This window comes from Ascaphus truei, chromosome 17 (genome assembly GCF_040206685.1).
Source record: "Ascaphus truei isolate aAscTru1 chromosome 17, aAscTru1.hap1, whole genome shotgun sequence".
Classification (NCBI taxonomy): Eukaryota; Metazoa; Chordata; class Amphibia; order Anura; family Ascaphidae; genus Ascaphus; species Ascaphus truei.
In genome coordinates, this window is record NC_134499.1 from 44,404,266 (window position 1) to 44,427,882 (window position 23,617).

General features: G+C 42.8%; 1 protein-coding gene across 3 annotated transcripts in view; it reads right to left on the reverse strand.

Annotated features, from left to right (window-relative positions):
• Positions 1–23,617, reverse strand: part of STAB1 (stabilin 1) — a 474,288-nt gene that overhangs the window by 3,367 nt on the left and 447,304 nt on the right. For 2 of the 3 annotated variants that reach the window (XM_075575004.1, XM_075575003.1), the window contains 5 exons: positions 13,687–13,806; positions 10,263–10,415; positions 7,058–7,162; positions 4,288–4,431; positions 2,021–2,131 (listed from right to left, as the gene is read on the reverse strand). In XM_075575004.1, coding sequence (XP_075431119.1) covers positions 2,021–2,131; positions 4,288–4,431; positions 7,058–7,162; positions 10,263–10,415; positions 13,687–13,806 — 633 coding nt within the window. Of the gene's footprint in view, positions 1–2,020; positions 2,132–4,287; positions 4,432–7,057; positions 7,163–10,262; positions 10,416–13,686; positions 13,807–23,617 lie in introns of those variants that run through there. The other variant, XR_012788655.1, reaches the window with a different exon arrangement.

Genomic DNA, 23,617 nt, shown 5'->3' on the forward strand with positions numbered 1-23,617 from the left:
ATTAGGCCCGATAGGCCCGAGAGGGCGGCAAATGTATATGGGGGCGGACATTTTTGCCGTCCCAAAATGTTGCCACCCAGGCCTAATGCGAAATCCACCACTGGCTTAACCTATAAATTAATAGTTCACTAGTTTCATTGTCAATTATGTAATTTATGTTGTAAATGTATTTAAGACTATAAAATGAATGCTTTTATTAGTTGGATTGTGACCTTGAGTAAAACTGCAAAAAAACCGAATTATTTGAAAAACTAGCATTGTATAAATATTCTATTTTTGTACAGCTGATGATGTTACTATTTTCTTTTCTAGACATGAGACGAGGCCATATTAACAAAGCAGTCTTCTGTCATAAAACCAATACGAAAGAGAAAGAACCCTACACGATGCAAACTACTCTACTAGTACAAAAACAATTACATTTCATTGAAAATAGGAACTAAACTACAAATACACGACGATTAAAACTGTTGGAGATGTGTAACGGCAGAACTGGACTGATATATGTATCTGGAATGTCTCCCAGGCTGTTATGTAGAACCGCTGCCCGGGATACTGTCTCCTCTAATGGTAGACTGAACACATGGGCGTCACAGTGATAAAGGTAATGCCTGAGTGCAAGCTTGTGTGATCTTGGGGTCCACAGCTGTTTAAATCCCTAGAGACAAATGTGTGGGATATCAGTCAGTGATGTATAGTAATATCCTCATCACTCATACTAGTCCTGTGAACAGACTATCTCTCTTGAAGTGCCCTGCTACTGTCATAGCCCTCTAATGTAAAGGTAAGTATGTTAACCCCTGGGACTTAGACAAACTGTAAGGGGTACCCAGTAGTTATTCCCCTGTGACTAGAATCATAGACTCCTAGTGTAAGCTACAGGGAAATATGCAGGCACACAATGCACCCGGGTCTATAACAGCTCTTTTGTGTGACAAAACAAACCCATATTTACTGCAGGAGCACTGTATGCGCCATGTAATCCTACCAGTAGGAGTCGTTATGTAGCAAGCTTCAGGGGAAAAACTGATATAGATATAGAGGTAAGTTTGTACTTAACACATGTTAGTCCCTGGGACTTGTCAGTTAAACTGTAAGGAGTACCCCGTTGTGTATTCCCTGTGACCGGAATCATACACTCCTGGTATCAGTCACAGGGAAATATACAGGCACATATACAGGGAAATATACAGGCACATATACAGGCACTGAGCACTCGGGTCAGTCACAGCTCCTTTGCCTGATAAGACCACCCCACACTCACTGCAGGAGCACTGTATGCTCTATGTCATCCTACCAGTAGGAGTCGTTATGAAAGAAGCTTCAGGGGAAGCATTCCGTGAAGCCGGTTGAAAACCTCCCACCCTTGAGAGGTAACTTAGTGACTGCACATAGCTCTTTCAATCACCATATTTATCAGGCTTCACCCAACATACATACTCATCTCGCTAGACCTGATAGTATATATTGAAACACCGTCTCAATGAGTGGTTGCTCAGTTCGGCCCACAACTTAGTTTAGCTTGCTTGGTACAACAACATAATACTATGTATCAATCATAACAGAACGCTCGCGCACACACATCTCCGCTTCAGTCGTGCTCATGACATGATGGTGATGTCATCACCCGACGTGCGTTTTGCTCTGAAGGCAGAATGAAATGCGTGTCGGGTGATGACATCAAAATCATGTCATGACTGCGACTGAAGCAGAGATGTGTGTGCACGAGTGTTACATGGAGCATACAGTGCTCCTGCAGTAAATGTGGGTTTGTTTTGTCACACAAAGGAGCTATTTTTTATAGGAGCTATAAAATGAAATTGTTTTTGTACTAGTAAAGTAGTGTGAATCGTGTAAGGTTCTTTCTCTTTCGTATTGTTCATATGCTGTAGCCTTGGTAGCACCACGCTAGTAAGAAAATGTAAATACTCTAGTCTGAGCAGGGACCTCTCCATATTTGTTCTGCCATAAGACTCCTTATATCATATTCAAGTCTTTGTATTTAAGGTCCATTACTTACTTCAAATGGTTCAAAGAAAATATTGTTGGCCCCATAAACTGGATTTGGTATGGATACCAAGGGTGGATTCACATTTTCTTTTGTGTATGTCTCTCCGTCATCTTCTTCATCCTAATTTCAAAATAGATTACAGATGTATTATTCTCAGCAAATGTGTGTGTGAAGGTAATGAGAGGTTTTGCTCACATAATAATATTAATAATAATAATAGCATGGTCTTGTATAGCGCTGCTAGTTTTAGCGCTTAACAAAGACATTTTGCAGGCACAGGTCCCTGCCCCATGGAGCTTACAATCTATGTTTTTGGTGCGTGAGGCACATGGAGATAAAGTGACTTGCCCAAGGTCATGACACCGGGAATTTAACCCGTTTCCCTGCTTCAAACTCAGTGCCAGTCAGTGCCCTTACTCACTTGCTACTCCTTCTCCCTACATATAATTAGCTAGAATTTGTCTTACTGTTATCCTGAAACTAAGCACCTCTTTTATGAATATGTCATTGCTATTCTTTTCTGTAATCTAATCATTTTAACGGTAAGCTCCTACACGTATAATTCATCTGTAGCTGATACAACATTCTTTAAGCACTGGACAATGGAATGGGAATCCTCCACTTAAGACAACATTGCAGCTACTGTACAGTACGTGCTAGATGCACAAAACATGCACATCCAAGGGAAAAAAACACCATTCACAATTCCCTAAGCCTAATGTATTTATTTATTTATAACATGTTTTACCAGGAAGTAATACATTGAGAGTTACCTCTCGTTTTCAAGTATGTCCTGGGCACAGAGTAAGACAAATAATAATGTACCCATGCAGGGCCAGCTTGATGGTGGTTCCAAGCCCCTTACTGAGCCATGCACTCTTCCCCATAACAGTTAAACTGATTGTCGGGAGAGAGCACAGGGCCTCTGTAAGTATCTCTTACCTGGTCTGGCAGCATCTCCCGTCATAGTGCTACGACGTCTAATGGTACTGCATTGTCATTACAACGTGATGCCACATGGTGTTGTGACGTCTGAGGAGGAGATGCTGCATTGGACCAGGTAAGAGGACCCATGAAAGCCCCTGCACCCGCAAAACTAGAAGCCGGCCCTGATCCATGACACAAAGTGGTAATTATTATAGTACTTGATGAAGAGCAGATGGGTCTTAAACACTTACTTACAGAAGCAAACCAATCTACCCAAACAAAAGGTCTCATTTTTGACCATTGCAAAGTTTTTTTGCTGCTATTTTTAGCAACTCCACCTCTCTTTTAATTTTAGATTTCTGGAGATATCAGCGGCATTGAAGACAGTAAGCTTTACTACACTGAAACCAATGCATTACAAATGACTGTTTTCTGCCATCATAGGGATTAGCATGCAACAGAGAACCCCTACTAATAAAATACAAAAAGCATAACATCTATTTGTGCAAATATTAAGCCTTTAGCAGCTCAAGTGGTCATCTATTAAACCTTTGGGTAGCTACCACTTCATGGCGTCTGGTATATGCTATTTGCTCATTTTCATGGAGCGATTGCTTTCTGCGCGCCTGTTGAGTGTTGAATGCGATCTGTCCGTATTAGGAATGGAAGAGGAAGTTGTCTCGTCCTATCTTTCCTTTATGTACATAAGCAAAATAGGCTTAACGCTAGCCTGGGGTAGGTGATAGAAGTCAGTGCTATTTGTGTGGCGGTAACCCAACATCGCTAGCTATCTGAGTTTAGTGAATAGCATGTGAGCAGTGCTGTGAGAAAAGCCTTTTAGCTGCTTTAACTGATGCAATAATGCTTTATCAAATAGGACGATAAATAAAACTGGTGTTAAATACAGATAACACTGATTTTTTTAATTTATCGACATTTGGTGAACCCCACCTATCTAATTGTGTTTTCAACAAGAGTTTATACTGGCAAAATCCCTTCTATCCGCCTCTTCTTATCTGTATTGGTTCAATGCTAGAGAAAAAGCTCGACTGACACACTCCACCATGCTTCATTTTCAAGAAATGAACACAGCCAAATCTTACGAATGCACCCATAGTTAAGGCAGATGTATTACAACATGCTATTTCTGGGTCAGCTATTAAGGATCGCACCTTTAAAGGCTACACATTTAGATTTATTTACTTTTTTTTTATTGCTTTTTGCCATGAAAGTGAAGAAACTCGGAACCGATGTAAAGAAATCGGGTAGAAGTGACGGGGATTGGGTTCTTTGGATGAGCAGATACAGTAGTTGACCTTGAAATGAGACTAAAACAATTCCTAACGCACCTTAAAGGAGCGGAACAGAAACCCTTTGTTTTGTTGCTTGTAATAGAAGAAACTGGCAGTGACTGCAATTATTACGAATAATATCACTAGTGTTGTAACAACTCCCATTGTTACTGGATGATAGATCTTGCTAACACTTGTCTCCTGAAAAACATAATACATGATATAAGGCAATTTGCAGGGGAAAAAATTGGACACAATAGCTATAAATAATATATAATAATAATGTATAAAATAGATACATTAGGAACCCCATTTTTATAGTTCAAATTTCTAGCAGCTGTATTAGTCCTGGAGAAATGAAGGTATATTGTAGGCTGTGATTTATTTTAGGAGATTATAGCTGCAGTTCAAGCTGTCGTTTACATTTCTTTTCATTCAATATGTGCATCAATACAATTTACACCAGTGATGCCCAGCCAGGGTTCCGGGGAAGCAGTCCCAGGTGTGCTGCCTACGGACCGCAGGCCGCCCAGACTCACTGTGCGACCTTGACGGCTTTCCTGGCTCTCCCCCTCACCCCGAGCCCGCTCTCAGGACTGCAGGAGCACACTTTTGGTGCCTGCTGCTAGCTAGAGGGAGCGTGTGAGATCCAGGGTGGTGGAGGGTGATGTGAGATGCAGAGGGGGGGGGGGGGTATGAGGATGATGATGATGATGAGGGGTGCTTGGGGAGTTATGAGGATGATGATGATGATGAGCGGTGCTGAGGGAGATATGAGAATGATGATAATGGGTGCTGGGGGAGATATGAGAATGATGATGAGGGGTGCTGGGAGAGATATGAGGATGATGATGAGGGGTGCTGGGGGAGATATGAGAATGATGATGAGGGGTGCTGGGGAGATATGATGATGAGGGGTGCTGGGGGAGATATGATGATGAGGGGAGAAATACATGTGAGGCGGGAGGGGGCAGAGTGAGTGAGACGGAGGGGAGAGAAATACATGGGTAGAGGGTGGGAAAAGGAGGGGGCTCGTGAGGTGTGAAATTTTGTGATTTACCTCTGTCAAACCTAATATGTATCAGCCAGATAGGGGTTCCCTGATATTTTTCGAAATACTTGAAGGGTTCCTCCAAACAAAAAAGGTTGTGAATCACTGATCTACACACTGACAAGTGATTAGCTAAGTTACTGATCAATCCGTTCTCCTGCAATCAATCGCTGAAGATTCAGCTCGGAGTTCACTAAATGCAGATGTTTGATCCCAAGGAGGGGAAGTGGTAAACAGCTGTGAGAAGACACCTGTTATCTACCGGCTGGGAGCCCGCCATGGAGTCAAGAAGCTGCATCATTCAGCACTTTATTACGTGAGTACATACCCAACTGGGGTTTTTTCTTCAACACACCTTGATCAAGGATAATTTATTTCACCAACGCTCCAGTGGTTACAACTTACAGGGCAGGGCGGCCGACAGATGTTCCCGGGGCCCAGGACTACAGTTCTGACCGGCCCCCCCACCCCATCGACAGTATTGAGTGCCCGATTTCACACCTCGCGAGCCAACTCTATTTCCCTCCCTCTTCCTATATATTTCTCTTTCTCTCCTCTGTCTCACCTCTCACTCTCCCACTCTCAATTACCACACTCTCACTCAATCCTCCCCGCCTGACATGTATTTTTCTCCCCTGCATCTCACTCTTACTACCTCTTTTCCTTACTACCTCTTTTCCTTACAGCCCCCTCCCCCCCAAATATATACAAACCCCGCAAATACATACAAAAAAAACCATCTCCCCATTACATATAAACCCAACAATACATATAACCCCCGCATACATATAAAAAAACAAATGCATTTAAAAAAAAGACCCCCAATGCATATTAAAAAAAAGACCCCAATGCATATTAAAAAAGACCCCCAATGCATATTAAAAAAAGACCCCCAATGCATATTAAGAAAAAGACCCCCAATGCATGTTTAAAAAAAAGACCCCCAATGCATATTTTTTTTAAAAAAGGCCCCTCGGGAGGGGGGTGCCAGTGGCTGCCAGGGTGGGGGGGGGCGGCGACTGCCGGCAGGTGGGAGCCGGGGGGGGAGACCGGTGACTGCCCAGGGGTGACTGCAAGGAGGGGGGACTGGTGACTGCCGGAGGTGTGGGTGAGGGCAATAACTGCGGGGGGGACCGGTAACTTCCAGGGGGGGGCGGCAGCCAGACAGAGCAGTTGCCGCCGGGCCCCGGCTCTCCCAACCTGCAGGCCACTTCCTCTCTCTGTCCCACACCGGGCCCTCTGACTCATCGCGCACGCGGGTCTCCCACTCATGCCGCCGTGTGCTGGAAGCTGAGCCAAGCTTACTTCCGGTGCGCCGACATCAGAGGGCCCTGCGTGGGACAGAGAGAGAGGAAGAGGCCTGCAGATGGGGAGAGCCGGCGGCAACTGCTTTGTCCCCCCCCTGTCGATGGCCCTGGTTAGGCGAACTGGACAGACCATATTAATTTGCTTAATCTGTCCATGTTACCCCTGCTACTGCTTGTTACATTAGAATACATTAAAAATGTCTTTAAAATTGTGTTTAAAAAAAAAATGATGAAATGCTACAAGTATTTTCTCATAGTACAGAACTTATTTATTAAACACACATGTGGGATATTGCTTGAACTGCAGCTTTAACATACAGTATTTATGATTCTAAAGCTACATTTGGTCTCCAAAGGTATTTTAGCCATTAGCTGTTAGATTTTATTTCCCAAACATGTTCAAATGAAATATAGTTGTTTTCATGTGTAGTCTGTAGCATACATATAATAAAATAATAATAATAATTACCAGCTCAGGTGGTGCGACCAAAGCTCCCTCAATCACATGAATGATTCCGTTGAAGGCCGGAATATCCCACTGAACAATAACCTTGTTATTTACAACCTTAGAATTCTGGATGGTAAAGAAAGTTTTAATAAGTAATTAGAAAAATGCAGATATAAATATAATGACAGTGTAGGGTACTTTGAACTAATCTTTGCAATTGGAATGATCCCAAAATATACGAGGGATTCTCAGCCATATTATATTAACTAGTGCAGTGTTAGTTGGTGCAACGCACAGCAAAAAGGGTGATGGCAGGTCTGGCAAAAAGTTTTCTTTATTAAAGGGACATAAAAAAACGGAAGGCTGCAACCTTCTACGCGTTTCGTGCAGTCAAAATGCACTTTATCAAGAATCCGTTGGTTCAGCAAGGTGCACTGGAGCCACCGCAGCCAGATGATATCCGTGTATCTGGAGGGAGTCTCTGACCGTGTTGCTGATTATTACATCATCTGGCTGCGGTGGCTCCAGTGCACCTTGCTGAACCAACGGATACACCAGAGGTGGCACCAACGGGACAGGCTGATACATTCCCTTCACAGCTTCAAGGCGATTGAGTATATCTCATAAATGCTATTATTTTTACTCTGTTTGTGAGTGCGCTTTTTATATTTTACAATCCCATAAATACTGTTTTATACTTTATCACACTAGGAGTGCGCCTGTTTTTTCTTCTTGTTTTCTGCATATATATATATATATATATATATATATATATATATATATATATATATATATATATATATATATATATATACTATAAAATCAATAGCTTCTGCACTCGCCGCTCTAAAAACACCATGAGCGGCGAGTGCAGAAACTATTGATTTTATATTTTTATTTGCTTATATCCGTAGCTGTGAGACAGAGAGTGCTGGTACTATCTTTTGGTTTGATTGATTTTATAGTGCTATCACGGAGGAGCTAGTAAGCAAAACCCCAAACATTAGAGAGCAGCCAAAGCATTCGATCCATATCGCGAGAGGCAACGTGCGAGCTGGGACTATCAGATGCTGAGTGCTTGTAGCCTGGAGGAGCAGCAGCTGAAGGGCACACGGTGTGCAGTCACCATTTCCGGTACACGGAGGGAACAAGGAGATTCCGGGTTCAGCTTGTGCAGTGAGAATGGCACCAAACCTGTCACAGAAGCTCTGTTGGATCCGTGCTGCAGTGTTGGGGTTTGAGATTGATCTCATAAATGCTGATGTTCTAGCTATGTTTGTGAGTGCACATTTTATATTATTCCAGTCCCATAAAAATTGTTGAAACTTTAATACACTAGGAGTGCGTCTGTTTTCTTTTTTCGCAGATATAATATATATATATATATATATATAAAATGTGGTGGGTGCTAGGGTTAGTGCTTGCTGGCATTGTGTGTTTCTTTGTAAATATAGCCCAGAATCACAAAGTAGTCAGTAGCGATAAACATTTAGGCCCATTGTGATAGTAGGGACGGCCTGGCAAGCATATTAAAGGTTAAGCCCACTGGTTGCCCTTATCCGTCAAGATGGCTACCTTTCGTGTAGGCTCACATGGCCATCTTATTGTAGCCAAAATGGCTGACAAGTGTATTTCTGTCTATTTCCTATGTTTATTTTGCTGCTATGTATTTGTAAGGCTACGGCCCAAGTCCTCTCGGCTGCACGCGCGGCTGGCGGCATGGCGGCACATGCAGTCACTACAGACGCGATTGGCGGTCTGTAGGGGAGCTCTAGGGGAGTGCAGGGGGGAGGGCCATGACGGGGGCGCGGCTATGACTGGGCATATCTGCCCTGCCAGTGGCCATGCACCACCACGTGACCGTGTCACGGCATGAGAAGACAAAATTCTTGTCTTCCCTGCCAGCGTACGTGTCACAGCGCTTTGCGCGCCCACACACATGGCCACTGGGGCCTGCCCCATAGAGGGCTGTGCTGTGGTGTGTGGCGTGCATACCATAGCGTGCGCTGCCGTGACTACTGGGGACTCAGCCTAAGGCTCCATTGTGTGGTGGGCTGGTAATCTACTCAGTGTAGCCAGCACACAATGGAGGTATCGGCCATAATTAATTTGGAGGAAGTTAAGTGCTTGGGAACACTGGGTAAGTGGGGAAGTGGGTGTACTCAAACTGGGGGAACACGTATTTCAAAAACGGAGCCACTATTCATCCCGACTCTGATGCAACTAAATCTGCAGGAGATATCAGGCTGGGAACCAAGGCCTGGGTCGTAGCCCTGCCAGCTCAATTCCCCACTCTCCTTAAGCCCGACTCGGTGTGTTGTCCTAAAGTACTGTCACCTCCCAGGGCCCTGATTGGTCTATCTCAGGTGAGCCCTTTGCTTTTAGGTTAGCCAGCGAAGACAATCTCTTCACTGATTGGTCAGCACACGGTCTTCCATGATCTCAAATGGAGTCCGAGAAAGTATGTAAGGTGTTCTGGTCAGAGCACCACAGATTCTTGCAGATTATTACTGGTTCATAGCTAGTCTTTGTGTCAGAAACTAGTGAGAGATATGAACCTGGAAGCGAGCGGTTATCATCCCAAGGTACTGGAATACCCTGAGATAAACAGATTGTGGAAAACTTTCTGGGCTACGGCAGCACCAAGCACCCAGTGAGCTAGGATTCCCCCCTTCCCCCATAACCATCTATTTTGGCAAATTAAGTCTGTTTTGTGCATTTGTGTCGCTCCTGTGTGCTCTGGCTGAAATAAACTCTGTTTATTTAACTCTTTCATTCTGTCTGGTGCATGCGATCCCGATATAATCATTTGGTCTCTCGTGGCACCCATATGTACTAATCAGTGCTATTCAATAAGACTCCTTCCGGTGTCAAATGAATAGGCTGTAATGTGTCTTCCTGCACCAGAAGGTGTCTTATCGACTAATATGGCTAGTTTATTGGTTTAAAAAAAATATGCAAGATTATTTTAAATGTTTTGCTGGATTTGCATGATTGTCTTTGGAAACTGAATTGTCATACATTAGTTGTAAGTTAACCTGTTTGGATACTGAGCATTGTCTATTAACACTTTTCTACATGATAAATCATCACTTCAAATACTGTATATTTTTGGCAAACACCATCATAGAGCTTTCTCGGGATACGTCTCATTTACATAGAGTGCACATTATATAATGTAGTATTTCACAAATCGCAGTATTTAAGATTACAGACATGTACTTACCGAGGAACGTGTGCAGTTTGCAGAAGCACAGTCTGAAATAGACAGGTTGTATCCTATTCTAGAAGGCAGAATGCTACCATTAGTGAGATTTCCATAGGGAAGTAATATGTCCATCTTAGAAACATGGTGTTCTAAGTCGCGCCACGTTAAAGTCTAGAAAACACAACACATATTTAGTACCACTAGAGCAGAAATGTAAAGCTCAATTAAAAGTAAATGTTTAACATTTTGATGTAAATGATTAGACTAGAATATACAAAATGGCCATATAAGATTTAGGACTATTTACTAAGCATGGCACTAGCAGGCCATAAAACACCTGGCGTTGGAAGACAACTTATGGCCCATTAACTTGAATAGGCTGTAATTTGTCTGCCAACGCCAAAAGGTGTAATACACACAGTACTGCTTAGTGAATATGGGCCTAAAAGCATTGAAAGAGCTGTGTAAACCATCACGGTTCATACCACACTCTGTGATGTAATTTAGCATAACATAACTCCTTGCTTAACCAGAGTACTATTGCAATTTGTTACAAAATTAATGGTAACCCTTTAACAGCACCAAACATTATAATTTCCCACAGAATTTGGTACAATGATTACAGTCACCTACAACATCAAAACAATCTAAATCATGATATACACATGACAAAGAGATTAGTGATATCTATATCTGAAGGCATACATACATTTTGACATGAACACAACTGAATATGCTAACAAAAATATGCCTTATAAATGTAATAACATTGTAATTAATCTTAATTTAGGAAGTATAATAGCAGTACTTTTCTTCAGATAAGATACAATTCGTGATACCGATTCAGTGCTCTTTTTCATCTTTGATTAAGTATGTAAACACGTGTTTCTGTTGTATATGTGTGTGTAGCACCCTTGAGGTATGCTAAAATGCGATCCTAGTGGGTTCCTGGTCCTTACAGGGATTTAAGGGGTTACATCCTTTTACAGGCCCTAGTTTATGCAACTTATTTAAAAGTAACCAATTTCATATTGCAAATCACCTAGACCAGTGATTGGCCAGTTCATGCTTTCCAGAATATGCTGGAAAGGCCAACCCTTTAGGGGATGACTCAGTAAGGCCAAGTCCCTTTCTTTTCCTGCCCAGCTACAAAGGTAGAGGAAAGTTTATAAATATAAGGGACCTGGCTCCTTATCCTCAGATCTTAAGTGAACCCGTGTTGAGAGGATCTCTAGGGCTTATAGTCAGACAGTTAATAGACAGTAACCTGCCACAGTGGAAAGTGGGTTCTCCATACAGGTGCTCATTAAGACGTTGAGGAGTTGCTGGGAAATTATTGGAGAAGTTCTGGTTTTGTTTCCAGCAACAGGGAAAAGGCTTGAAAAAGAGATACCCTGCCTACAAGTCTCATGGTTGAGGAAACCTGGGTGTATGTGTCTATGCCTATAACAAAAGGCTACCCATTGGAAGACACCATGCAGCCCATTAACTTCAAGGCTGCAGAATAGTGCTTGGTGTCACAGGAGACCAGGCTGCTTACACCTTTATACCAGGATCATTTATTGAGCAAAATGAGATCATTAAATAAATTGTGGTTTATTCACTTAAAATATGCAAACACACAGTGGAACACAAAATACATAAGAAAGACACACTTACTCGGGGTCTGGGCTACAAAACTACACCTACCTAGTTGAAATAGACATAAAACAAAAGTCTTTGGCTGACTGGGACTTAGCCCGAAATGTCCTGGAACTCAAATTGGCATGTAGTTCTTGACGCCGCCGCTCTCTTTCTTCCGGAGGCCCTGAAATCACTTCACCGGGAGTTAGCTCCAAAACGTCCTGGAATTAAATTCGTCTTGCAATCCTAGCCGCGACTGCTACGTTCCATTTTCAGAACTTGGCCGCAAAAAGCGGGACTTAGAAAATATTTAGAACTGAATTTCCGGAAGCCGACTCGCTGCTATATCTCAAAGAGCATCTTTTGGTACATTCAAATTTGCTGCTGCTTTTCTGGCACTTAGAATCTGATCACCGGATTGGCTGAGGGATTCTTATAGTATTTCTGAGTTAATTCATGAAATACTACAGCCAATCCCAGCGTGGGAACTTTCTCACCAACCAATCAGAGCGATGCCAGTCTTCTGAAGCCGGGCAAGCGGATCTTCTCAATCAGCCAAGGGCATGTGCAAGCTTGTCACCTTAGCTACTTGGTATGTAGAAGCCACATGCTGATTTAGGCTCCTCACTGTCTGGTGGGGCAAATGGTATTTCCAAGGACCTCCATTCATACTCAAGCCTAAACCTTCTGCCCAAATGTTCTTCACACCTCTGGCATCCTCTGTGGCTTTCATGTTCGATGTCTGAGTAGACACGCTGGCACCAAACTGGTAGCCAAGTGACTCACTCAGAACATCGGTCCGGAAAGACGAAGCTCATTATACCGTGCACAAGCATATAAGTACTTTAAATGCACTGTTTAATAAAATATACATTTTAGCTTTACTAAGTCTTCTGGTTATGGGGAATAGAATAAGAAGCTACACCTTATTTCTTTCTAGCCATATTCCCCACAAACTATAAACTAGACTTAGACTTAAAAACTCCTCACAACCTTATCTATGGTTGGAGCACCCCCATAACCCCTATACTGGGTTCTGGGTGACCTGGGCCTTAACTGGGTATCTCCCCTTAACCCAGGGACCCCTTGACCGTTCCAGGGACACCTCACATCCCTATGCCCCATTTACCTTTCTGGTCTGTGCTGAAGCAGGGAATCCTAGTGGTGAGTCGCGCAAGCATTTTCAAGGGGAGATTTTGCCGGGACAATGTGTCTATATGTATCCGGGAATCCGACCTGATTCCTGGGTTCACTTTTTGGGGTATCCAGCAACTCTGGACCCCGACTACCTAGACATATTCTGACAACACTTTCTCCGCAACCCCCCCCCCGTGAAACTCATAGCCCAGCAATCTCTGCTCGCTGGCTCCCCCCCCCCAGCGATCTCTGCTTACTGGCTCCCCCCCCCCCCAGCGATCTCTGCTTGCTGGCACACCTGGAAAGGTAGCAACACATACATTCTTTATTGTCGCATACTTGATCACAATGCATGTACAGTCACTGGGCTCAAGAGCTGACGCTCCCGAACTCCAATACATGTATCAGAGGTAACCAAACTAGCTTAACCTTTAGAATTGAGCCTGGTTACCCCCTCACCGTTACATTTGGTAAATATGGCCCTGTATGACACAGAAGTTTCTAAAATAGATGTTCATAGTGAAAGGCATGAAGAACAAGTTTCATTATTCATGTCTTATATCCGCCTGCATACAGAGAGAGAACAATGCAATGCACATCACTTTTTCAGCAACAGAGCTAAAAGTGCTTTTTGATTAGTGAAATAGTTCAAATGAATGTAATGAATTCCACAATTACTTACCACATTTTTGTCAAAGCTGCCATCCTCTGGTACAAATAGGGTTTTAAATGAGGTACCATTTGTGAGAAAGTCAAGAAATTCTATCCCTTTGTCAGTGGCATTGGCATAATCAAGTAACATCTAGAAATATAAAACAGACTTCATTATTGTGTCATATACATGTTGTGTCAATTGTTAAATAACACCTGCAACAAATAAGTGGTACATGAACATATCCTCCACAATACATTGCTTCCCAAAAATGATATATTCAAGTAATCATAATAGTAAACATTATTGTAGAATAAAGATTTTAGGAATGTTCGCTAATTATGTAACAGAAAGTGCAGTCCTTCAAATCTCTGCTCTCTTAGCGGAAATTGTTCTAGCTGTTCTAGTAATGGTTGGTCAAATATGCCAACCAAAAGATACATCTTATCGGGTAGTCTAAATTTCTAGAAGCCGTATATGTCCAGGAAAAAAGCTGATTCGACGTAGGTTATTATATCTTCCAGTAGATCAACATTGGAGTTCTTCATAGAGGAAATTATAGTGTACAGATCTTTAGAAAGCTCACAGTATACTTGAAGAAACCTACAGCATGAGGATTTGAAAGCTCTGTACACCAAAATTTCTTGTATTAAAGAGCTCTAAAGCTGTTCAACTAAAGATATCACAACCTACAGCAAATCTACTTTACAGTAAAATGTATTCCATGAGCTTTTATGAGTGAATTCTGAAAAACAACCGTTTACTGCATGTTATGAATTGTTATATGAACAGGTTAGAATAAGATGCATAAACTTCTGGATTCTTCCTAGAGACATGATAGAATACAGTAGTTTAAAAGAAGCAATCTTCCCCCAAATTAAGTATATCGGGGTCCTTTGAGCTGCAGCACTCAATGATCCAGGGACCTCCTGATTGCTGAGATAGTTATAATTCTTTATTTTTACCAGTATTTGCAAATAACTCCAAAGAACCAACCGATGGCACGTACAGTGATGTCACCGCTTACGTACAGTGATGTCACCGCTTACGTACAGTGATGTCACCGCTTACGTACAGTGATGTCACCGCTTACGTACAGTGATGTCACCGCTTACGTACAGTGATGTCACCGCTTACGTACAGTGATGTCACCGCTTACGTACAGTGATGTCACCGCTTACGTACAGTGATGTCACCGCTTACGTACAGTGATGTCACCGCTTACGTACAGTGATGTCACCGCTTTGTACTGGTCGACAGAATGAGGCCATATTTTTTCATCCAGAATAATTCTTGAAAGAGAACCTCAATTAATTCTCTCAGGAATTTAAATACCTCGGTTCAGCTCCAGGGGTAGCCCTTGTTTAAGGTAAACAAAATAAATACATATATAAAGACAGTAAGATTGCTGCTTTAAAAAAACAAAAACATAAAAAACACTTAAAAAATGATAAAATCAGGTATACTATACAAATTTTAGAGGAGCTATTCAGAATTGGATCAAAATGCCCCCCCTTATAACTATTCTGCTTATTCTATTATTCTATTCATTTGTGAGTGAGACCTATTGCCTATATTAGATAGAGTCCATTGTCTATTGTCTGCACAATATTTTGTTATTTAATTTTTACACATATTATACCACGAGAATCACCAGCGCTTCCCTTACCAGGAAGAAAAAATATCCCTGCTTTAGACTATCGAACGGTCTAGACCCTAGGTGGGCAACCGATTTTTCAATGTAGCCACAGGTGTGGCGAATGAGAAGTGAAAATAGCCTCACTTTATAAAAATTGAGAAATTAGGTTGCTCAATTGAACATTTAACACAACACACACTGTTTAAACAAGTTTATTCAAAACTTGATACGCAAATTATGAAAATTCTTCAAATTGAAAATGTAAGACAATTTAATGCGAAATTTGATAATCCTTCTTTCTGATAAGTTGCAGAAACATTAGCTGAATATCTATACTCAATGCACATCTTATCTCCGCCTCTAAATTGACATCAACAATTCGAGATCTGTATTTTGACCTGATGAATCCCATCGTAGAGAACGTCGATTCACACACCCACGTTGATCCAAACATGGACAATCATTTTGAAATGCCCGTTTTCAAAGCTAGGAGATCGTTGTCAGTCACAATAGATTTCCACATATCTGTGACTGAAGAATTCAGGTACATTTTAGAGTGTTCCAGACTGTGAAGAGAAAGCAAATCATCTTCAAGCCCGCGCTTGTCCAAAGACAGAAGGGTGGAACTTTCTTTGCTTGAATTTGTAATATCAAAGTGGAATGGATCATGCAAGAATTTAAATGCCAAATTGAAGTAATTGAAATCAGAAAAACGTGATTCAAATTTCTGGGACAGAAAAATGTAAATCACACTGCCATGAAGGGTTCTCAATGTCAGAAAAATGTTCGTTTCTCAACAAGAACATTTTTAATTTGAGGAAGCAAATAGGTAACCCGTTCCAGAACTTTTCCTCTGCTCAACCATCTCACATTTGCATAGTCAGCAAGATCCTCGAAATCACAATCACCGCATTCTTTCAAGGCCTCAACAAACTGTCGATGGATGAGGGAACTTTCACTTTGGATGTAATTCACGATTTTCACAACCATGGCCATCAAAGTTTTCAACGTGTCAGTTGCGACATCTGAACATAAATTCTCCTGATGCAGAATGCAATGGAAGGCGGGCAACATGTTTCTCACACCATTCTCACTCAAATGCTGCTTCAAACGAGAAACAAATCCCGATTTATTCCAATCATTGCTGGTGCACCGTCCGTTGTGATAGAAATTAGTTTAATCAGATCTTGGTCCCATTTTATTAAAGCTTTTTTGGCAAACTCCAATTAGCCACACTTTGATGGCCAATTAGCCACTTGTGGCTATTGGCTACACGGTTGCCCACCTCAGGTCTAGACAAAGGGTGTTGAGCAGCTTGTTTTCATATCACATGTTGTATAAACAACTTTATCTGTCACGATTTGGTGGGGGTTGTTTATTACACTAATTATAATCACACTTATTTTGTTAGATTGTCACTATCACATTGCATTTTGGGGTGATTATGCACTTTATGTGATTATCCACATTTCTCACTTTGTTGCATAGATGCGCCCGGTACACCTTTTTTCTTTCTGATATATCCACCTCTGTCTGGACACTTGACCTCCTGGTGTGAGGCATTCAGTTCTATGGGGAGAGTGTGAACCTCATTCTGAGAGACTTCCACCTCTCTATGGCATTTGCTAACCTTTTGCTGAAAGACTGTAATCTCCTTCAGTGCTTCCTCATACTTCTGCTTCAGATTAGCAATCATTCTATCATATTGACTCTGCTTTTCCACCATGGTGGCATTAGTAGTGTTTGCAGTAGCTAGCTCAATCTTGAGATCCTCCAATTCGGTCATGGCCGCAGAGTAAATTGCGAGCACAGTCTTCTGTAGCTCAGCATTATTTTCTCTCTTCATTTCCAATTCTTCACGGAGCAGATCACAGTCATGCCAGGCAGCTTGCAGTGCATCTTTAGGGCTGGTCAAGGGATCGTCACTCACTGGTTCCGGCTCCGCTTCCCTGGGATGGTTGGTTGAGGGTTCTTCACTGTTAGCACCGGACCAACACTTTTTTGGGTTACTCGACTTCTGCCTTTGACCCTCTGGCTATTCTGTCATCTGCGTGACGAAACCTCCATTTTCTCTAGTCTGCAGGGCATCTCGGACCCCCTTTTTCTCCACGGGATCTGTGGACGTGTTTGTTCTTTCCACGGTAAGTGAAGAACTGCTTTTCTTTTTCTTTTTCCGCCTTTTTGTTTTGGACGACTCCGTCCCATCAGGGATACTGGGGTCTCCTTCTTTATTTGAAACTTCAGCAGCTTCACTGTATCTGCCATGTTTTCCTTGCCATTGCGTTAGGTGGTGTAAATATTCAGAGATCTGCTGCTTCTGCTCTTGCCGAACACATTCGTCATCATAGAGAGCGTTTTTTTCGGTTCGTACCGAGTTTAGGCACCCCCACCATTCTTGGGGTGTTTTGTGGGTGTGACTAAGTACGGGTTCCCCATAAGAGATGTCTTCCTCCTTATCGGACCGGAAGAGCCACTCTTCCGTGGGGTAGGGTTCATTACAGGAACGCCACATCATGTCCTCCATTTTGGGGCTATCAGGTGTATTTTTCTTCCTGACTTCAGGAGGCGCTATTGTAGCTGTAGTCACTGCATTCGCTAGAATGCCAAATTGTGGTAGTCCTACAGGTGCTTGTAGAGTTCGTAGCTCTCACAGTCTCTGTAGACTTTTTCTTCTTTACTATGGTATGTTTTACAACATCAGCAGTGCTGTGCACACATTCTTTCTCATCAGTGATACTGGATGTGCAATTGCCAAGTAAAAGGACCTTCCTTGGGTCCACAGCGCACTGCTTGCTGCTACTGCAGTTCCTTGGCTTGTTGAAAAAAATATTCCTCTGGCTGCTGCCCTTTTTCTGGTGCCACGTTGGGGCCATCCTCACGTCTGAATAAGTCCTGAAGGGACACTGCTCCGTGTGGCCGGGCTCTTTACACCAGGAACCCATTTTCTTCCCCATTCTTGCAGAGTCTGTATTTGACTTCAGCTGGGTGGCCATTTTAAATTCCCAGGTTTTTTTTCTTTCTTTTCTTTCACCAGTGGTGGGGTAGAATCTGGTCACAGCATCAGTCCCTTGTGTGGGTCACCGTCTGTCGCAGTCCTCCCAGTCCAACTGTGGCTTGTGGCTTTCTTCAGTGCAGTGTAGTTTTCCTGCCTGGATGTGTAGCCCTTTAATTCTGGTCACTGCTGCATGTGATTCTTTGGTTTTGTTGCTCAGACTTTTTGCAGGAACTGTATGCAGGCAAAAGCACAACATTTTTCACAGGCAGTCTCCGGGGCCCCTTTAAACTTCAAGGGCCACCTCTCATCCCACTTCTTACACCATATGTAAGAGACATATAAGGTTAGTTTGACATGATCTATCCTTAATAAATCCATGCTGACTATTATTAATAATTTTGTTTTCCATCAGGTTTTCCTAATAATATCCTTGTAAGAGACGAGTTCAGAGGTACGCAATGGAGACTGTTTAAAGTGAAACTAAAATTAGGCTTTATTGCGCCTGTCCCTTTAACACAGCAAAATATTTAAATGAAGGAAAAGAAAACCTACTCCACTTTGGAGAATATCTACACATGTAGTCCACCCCTCTCTAACTGGGTGGTTAGCTAAGCTAATTACCATCCCCAAATATATATACATTTACAGGCAGTCCTCGGTTATCCGACACAATGCGTTACTCAAAATGGCGTTGTAAAGCGAAACGTTGTACTGTAAAGCGAAACACGTTTTCCCATAGGAACACTGTTTAAATGAAAGGTTCCGTTCCTGAAGGCATTTTTAACACTAAAATACACCAAATATTTTATGCAGGCAATAAGATATGCAGCACACACATAAATTATATAGTGTATATACTGTATTATATATATAATATAACATAATAAATAATATATTATATAGTATAATATAATATTATATATATACGCTCTTACGACGCTTTGCAATGTTGTTTATGTGAATGTGTGTATATATATATACACACATACACAACGTTGCAAAGCGTCGTAAGAGCGTTGGATAAGCCATTTTGGCTTTGTAAAAATGAATATAGGTATGCATTGCATAGCGTTGGATAAGCCATTCGTTGTAAAGCGAAGCATTGTAAAACAAGGACTGCCTGTATACAGATATACAACAGTCCCAAAAGAAAGTCTTATCTGTCTCTTGTAGCTGTAGGGGAAGGCCCCTCTCTATTCACCTGGGTCAGCACCCTTGTGTGCTAAGGCTATCAGCATACAGTCCAGTCCTTCTGCAGCTCAAGACATCTGTTCCTCTGGTCGTGTGTCCACTAAGGAAATCCTTTGGTCTGTCTTTCCTAGGTCAGCTCCAATTGTGAGCTCAGGAATCCTCCTTCCTGTCTCAGAACAGGCTATTTCTGAGAGAGTTCTAATCAGCCAGGTGGAGTTGGTTAATTGCTGGTATGCAATTAACCAGTACACTGCTGGATTAGAGGCACATTTCTAAACAGGGATAAATCCCTGTTACAATCCTGTATTAAACCTTCAAGTATGACGGGCAACAGATGCGCAATAGCTGCAGCCTGGAAATGCCCATCGCCCTCCTCCAAGCAAATGGTCATAAACAGAATAGGGGAAGTTATGCTGATGGAAAGACTCTCAGCCTTCCTCAGACATACAATAGAAACATTCCATAAGACCTGGGACCCATGGATGGAATCCCAAACCTAGAGGGCCTTCAGGCTAATCTAGAGAGGAGCTAATTATAGATAAAGGAAGTGAGTTGGAACACCGCCCTCCTTCCCCCATCCCCTCCCCCCTAACTGCCTATGTTTTATTTTTACTTTCTTTGTATTGTGTTTTATGTTGTTTTAATCATCTGAAATAGCAGTAAATCAACACACAGGGCCGACGAAGCCCATGAAGACTGCTTTATAGAATGTTACGAATACTGTTTTTATTTCTTTCAATGGAAAAATCAATAAAAATATTTATACGAAAAAAAGAAGAAAAAACCTTCCAGTAGCTTCCCCACTATTGAAGTCAGGCTTACAGGTCTGTAATCCCCCGGTTGTGATCTAGCTCCCTTTTTAAATATAGGCACCACATCTGCTTTACGCCAATCTTGTGGTACTGAGCCTGGGGAAATGGCGTTCTTGAATATTAAATGTAATTGTTTGGCTGTTACCGAACTTAACTCATTGAGAACTCTTGGATGTATGCCATCGGGGCCGGGTGCCTTAATTACTTTAATTTTATCAAGCCGCTTATGAACTTTTCCCTCAGTTAACCAATTGTTCATTAATATGGAGGTTGTGGCTTCCTCCTGCGACACTACTATTCACATTGATTCTTCCCTGGTAAACACAGAGGCAAATAATTTGTTTAATACCTCTGCTTTTCCCTTATCTCCAATAATCTGCCTGCCCATCTCACACTGAAAGGGTCCTGTATTTTATTTTCTGATTTTTTTTTGTTATTAGGTACTTCAAGATATTTTAAGCGTTGATCTTACTTTCTATTGTAATGCTTTTTTTCATTATCCATTTTTGCTAATTTAATTGCCCTTTTGCAATTTCTGTTACATTCCTTATAATTTTGATATGATGCCTCTGTCCCTTCTGACTTCAAGAATCTAAATGCCTGCCTCTTCTTTTCCATTTCCTCCCCTACCTGTTTAGTTAGTCACATTGGTTTTGAGTTATTTCTTTTATACTTATTACCCGCCATGTGTATACACTGATAACTGTGCTTTTCTAACAATGTTTATCTTCTACATTTTTCCCTGCAAAAACATCATCCCAATGTATTACTTGTAGATCAGACCTCAGTTTATTAAAATCTGCCTTTCTAAAGTTTAAGGTCTTTGTTGAACCCAAGTAATCTGGTTTTTTTTGATAATTTATTTCAAATGAGACCATGTTATGATCACTGTTACCCAAATGTTCCCGGACTTGAAAATTTGCTATTACTTCTACATTGTTTGGTATTACCAAATCCAGTATTGCCCCTCCTGGTTGGTTCCTCAATAATTTGGGTCAAATAATTGTCTTTAAGCACCCCCAAAAACCTGTTTCCTTTTGTTGTAATGCTAATGTCATTGCCCCAGTCTATGTCTGGATAATTAAAAACCCCCATTATGCAAACATGACCCAGTTTTGATGCCTTCTCCATTTGCAAAGTATTTTAGCTTCCTCAATCTCACAGATATTTGGTGGTTTATAGCAGGGGTGCACAAACCTTTCAGTTCATACCCCCCTGTCCGCACTCCCCTCTGCCTGCAGCCCCCCCCCCCCCTCCTTACCTGCTCTCGGGCTTCGCGGCGTCATATGATGTCACGACGTTATGTGACACGTTGCCATATGACCCCGCGGCGTCATTTGAGCCGGCTGGGAGCAGGTAAGAGAAGTTGTTGAGGCCTCACGCCTCCCCCGGCATTTAATTTACATGGCTGGGGGAAGAGCACGAAGCCTCTGCAACAGCCGCATACCCCCTTGAAAATCCTGTGGCCCCACTAGGGTGTGGGTCACCTAGTTTGCGAATCCCAGGTTTATTGCATCACTATCCCTACAAACATTTTCTTTATACTTTTACCTTCACTGCTAATTTGGATCCACAAGGTCTCTACATTTTCATCATTCCCTTCATTAACATTTTCCCTTATAATAGGTTTTAGATCCGGGTTAACATACAGTATAAGCATACTCCACCTTCTCTTCTAGTTGCTTGAACATTTCGAAAAAGGGAATCATCCTCTAAATAAACTGCCCAGTCATGAGTTTCATCCCACCATGTGTCAGTAATGCCTATGATATCATACTGCTCCCTTGCAGCTATTAATTCAAGCTCCCCCTATTTATCTGTCAGGCTTCTTGCATTAGCAAGCATGCATTTAAGTTTTTTTTCAGTCTGTACTATTATCTTATCTGCTCCTTCCTTTCTGCTCCCACTTGGTTTAGTCTTTAGAAGTTTTCTAGTATTCTGTATTTAGTATGGGTGTCTCACTGCTTGCCAAACTCGCACTTGCCCCCATTCTACCTCCATGACCCCTTGCTTTTTCCCCATCCCCATCTATTCTATTTAGTTTGTTTACTATTTCTTGTCCCTCCCCCCTCCATCCTAATTTACAATCTCCTCCAACCTTTTTAACATTCTCCCCCCTAGCACAGAAGATCCCTCTTCACAGAGGTGCAACCCGTCCCTACCATAAAGATTGCACCTCTCAGAAAAGGAGTCACAGTGCTCTAAAAACCCAAACCCTCCTTCCTGCACCACTTTCTTAGCCATGCATTAACCTCCCTAATCTCCGACCATCTCCCTGGGGTAACGCATGGCACTGGTGTATCTGAGCCGCAAGCTGCTGCCCAGGGAGGTGGTATATGCCACCATTGAGAAAGAGTGTCTGGCCATAGTATGGGCTCTGAAGAAATTACAGCCCTATCTTTATGGCAGACCATTGACTGTAATTACAGAGCACAATCCCTTGGGTGGCTCACTCTCTCCCCCCTGTAGAGACAAGCGGAGGGAGATGGTATGTGGCGGCGGGCCCCCCGTGTTACAGGAAAAGCAAGTAGAGGAATCAGCAAGGCAGGGGAGGAGTGCTCTCTAGCAGTCTGACCCGGATATTTACTTCCGGAGGGCTGCAGGGGAGAGAGAGAGGGCTGCAGGGGAGAGAGAGAGGGCTGCAGGGGAGAGAGAGAGGGCTTGGGGGGAGAGAGAGAGGGCTGGAGGAGAGAGAGAGAGAGAGAGAGAGAGAGAGAAAGAGGACTGGGAGGGAAAGAGGGCTAGGAGAGAGGGCTGGGAGAGAGAGAGGACTGGGAGGGAAAGAGGGCTAGGAGAGAGGGCTGGGAGAGAGAGAGAGAGGGCATGGGGAGAGACAGAGGGCAGGGGAGAGAGAGAAGTCTGGGAGAGAGACAGAGGGCTGGGGGGGAGAGAGGGAGGGTTGGGGGAGAGAGGGAGAGCTGGGGGAGAGAGAGCTGGGGAGAGAGAGTTTGGGGAGAGAGAGGAAGAGAGGAAGTGCTGGGGGAGGGAGAGGGAATTAGGGGGAGAGAGGGGGAGAGACGGAGTGAGAGAGGGAGTGAGAGGGAGTGAGGGAGTGAGAGAGAGGGGAAGAGAGAGGGGCAGAGAGAGGGGGAGAGAGGGCTGGGGGAGAGAGAGAGCTGGGGGAGAGAGAGCTGGGGGAGAGAGAGCTGAGGGGGAGGGAGAGCTGAGGGGGAGGGAGTTCTGGGGAGAGCTGCTGATGAGGAGGAGGAGTAGATATGATTATGAGGAGGGATGATGAGAGAGATCAGGGAGGGGATGGGGAGGGAGAAAAACATTACAGTCCATATGACTATAAAAAAGGCCCTGAATTTTTTTTGGGGGCTG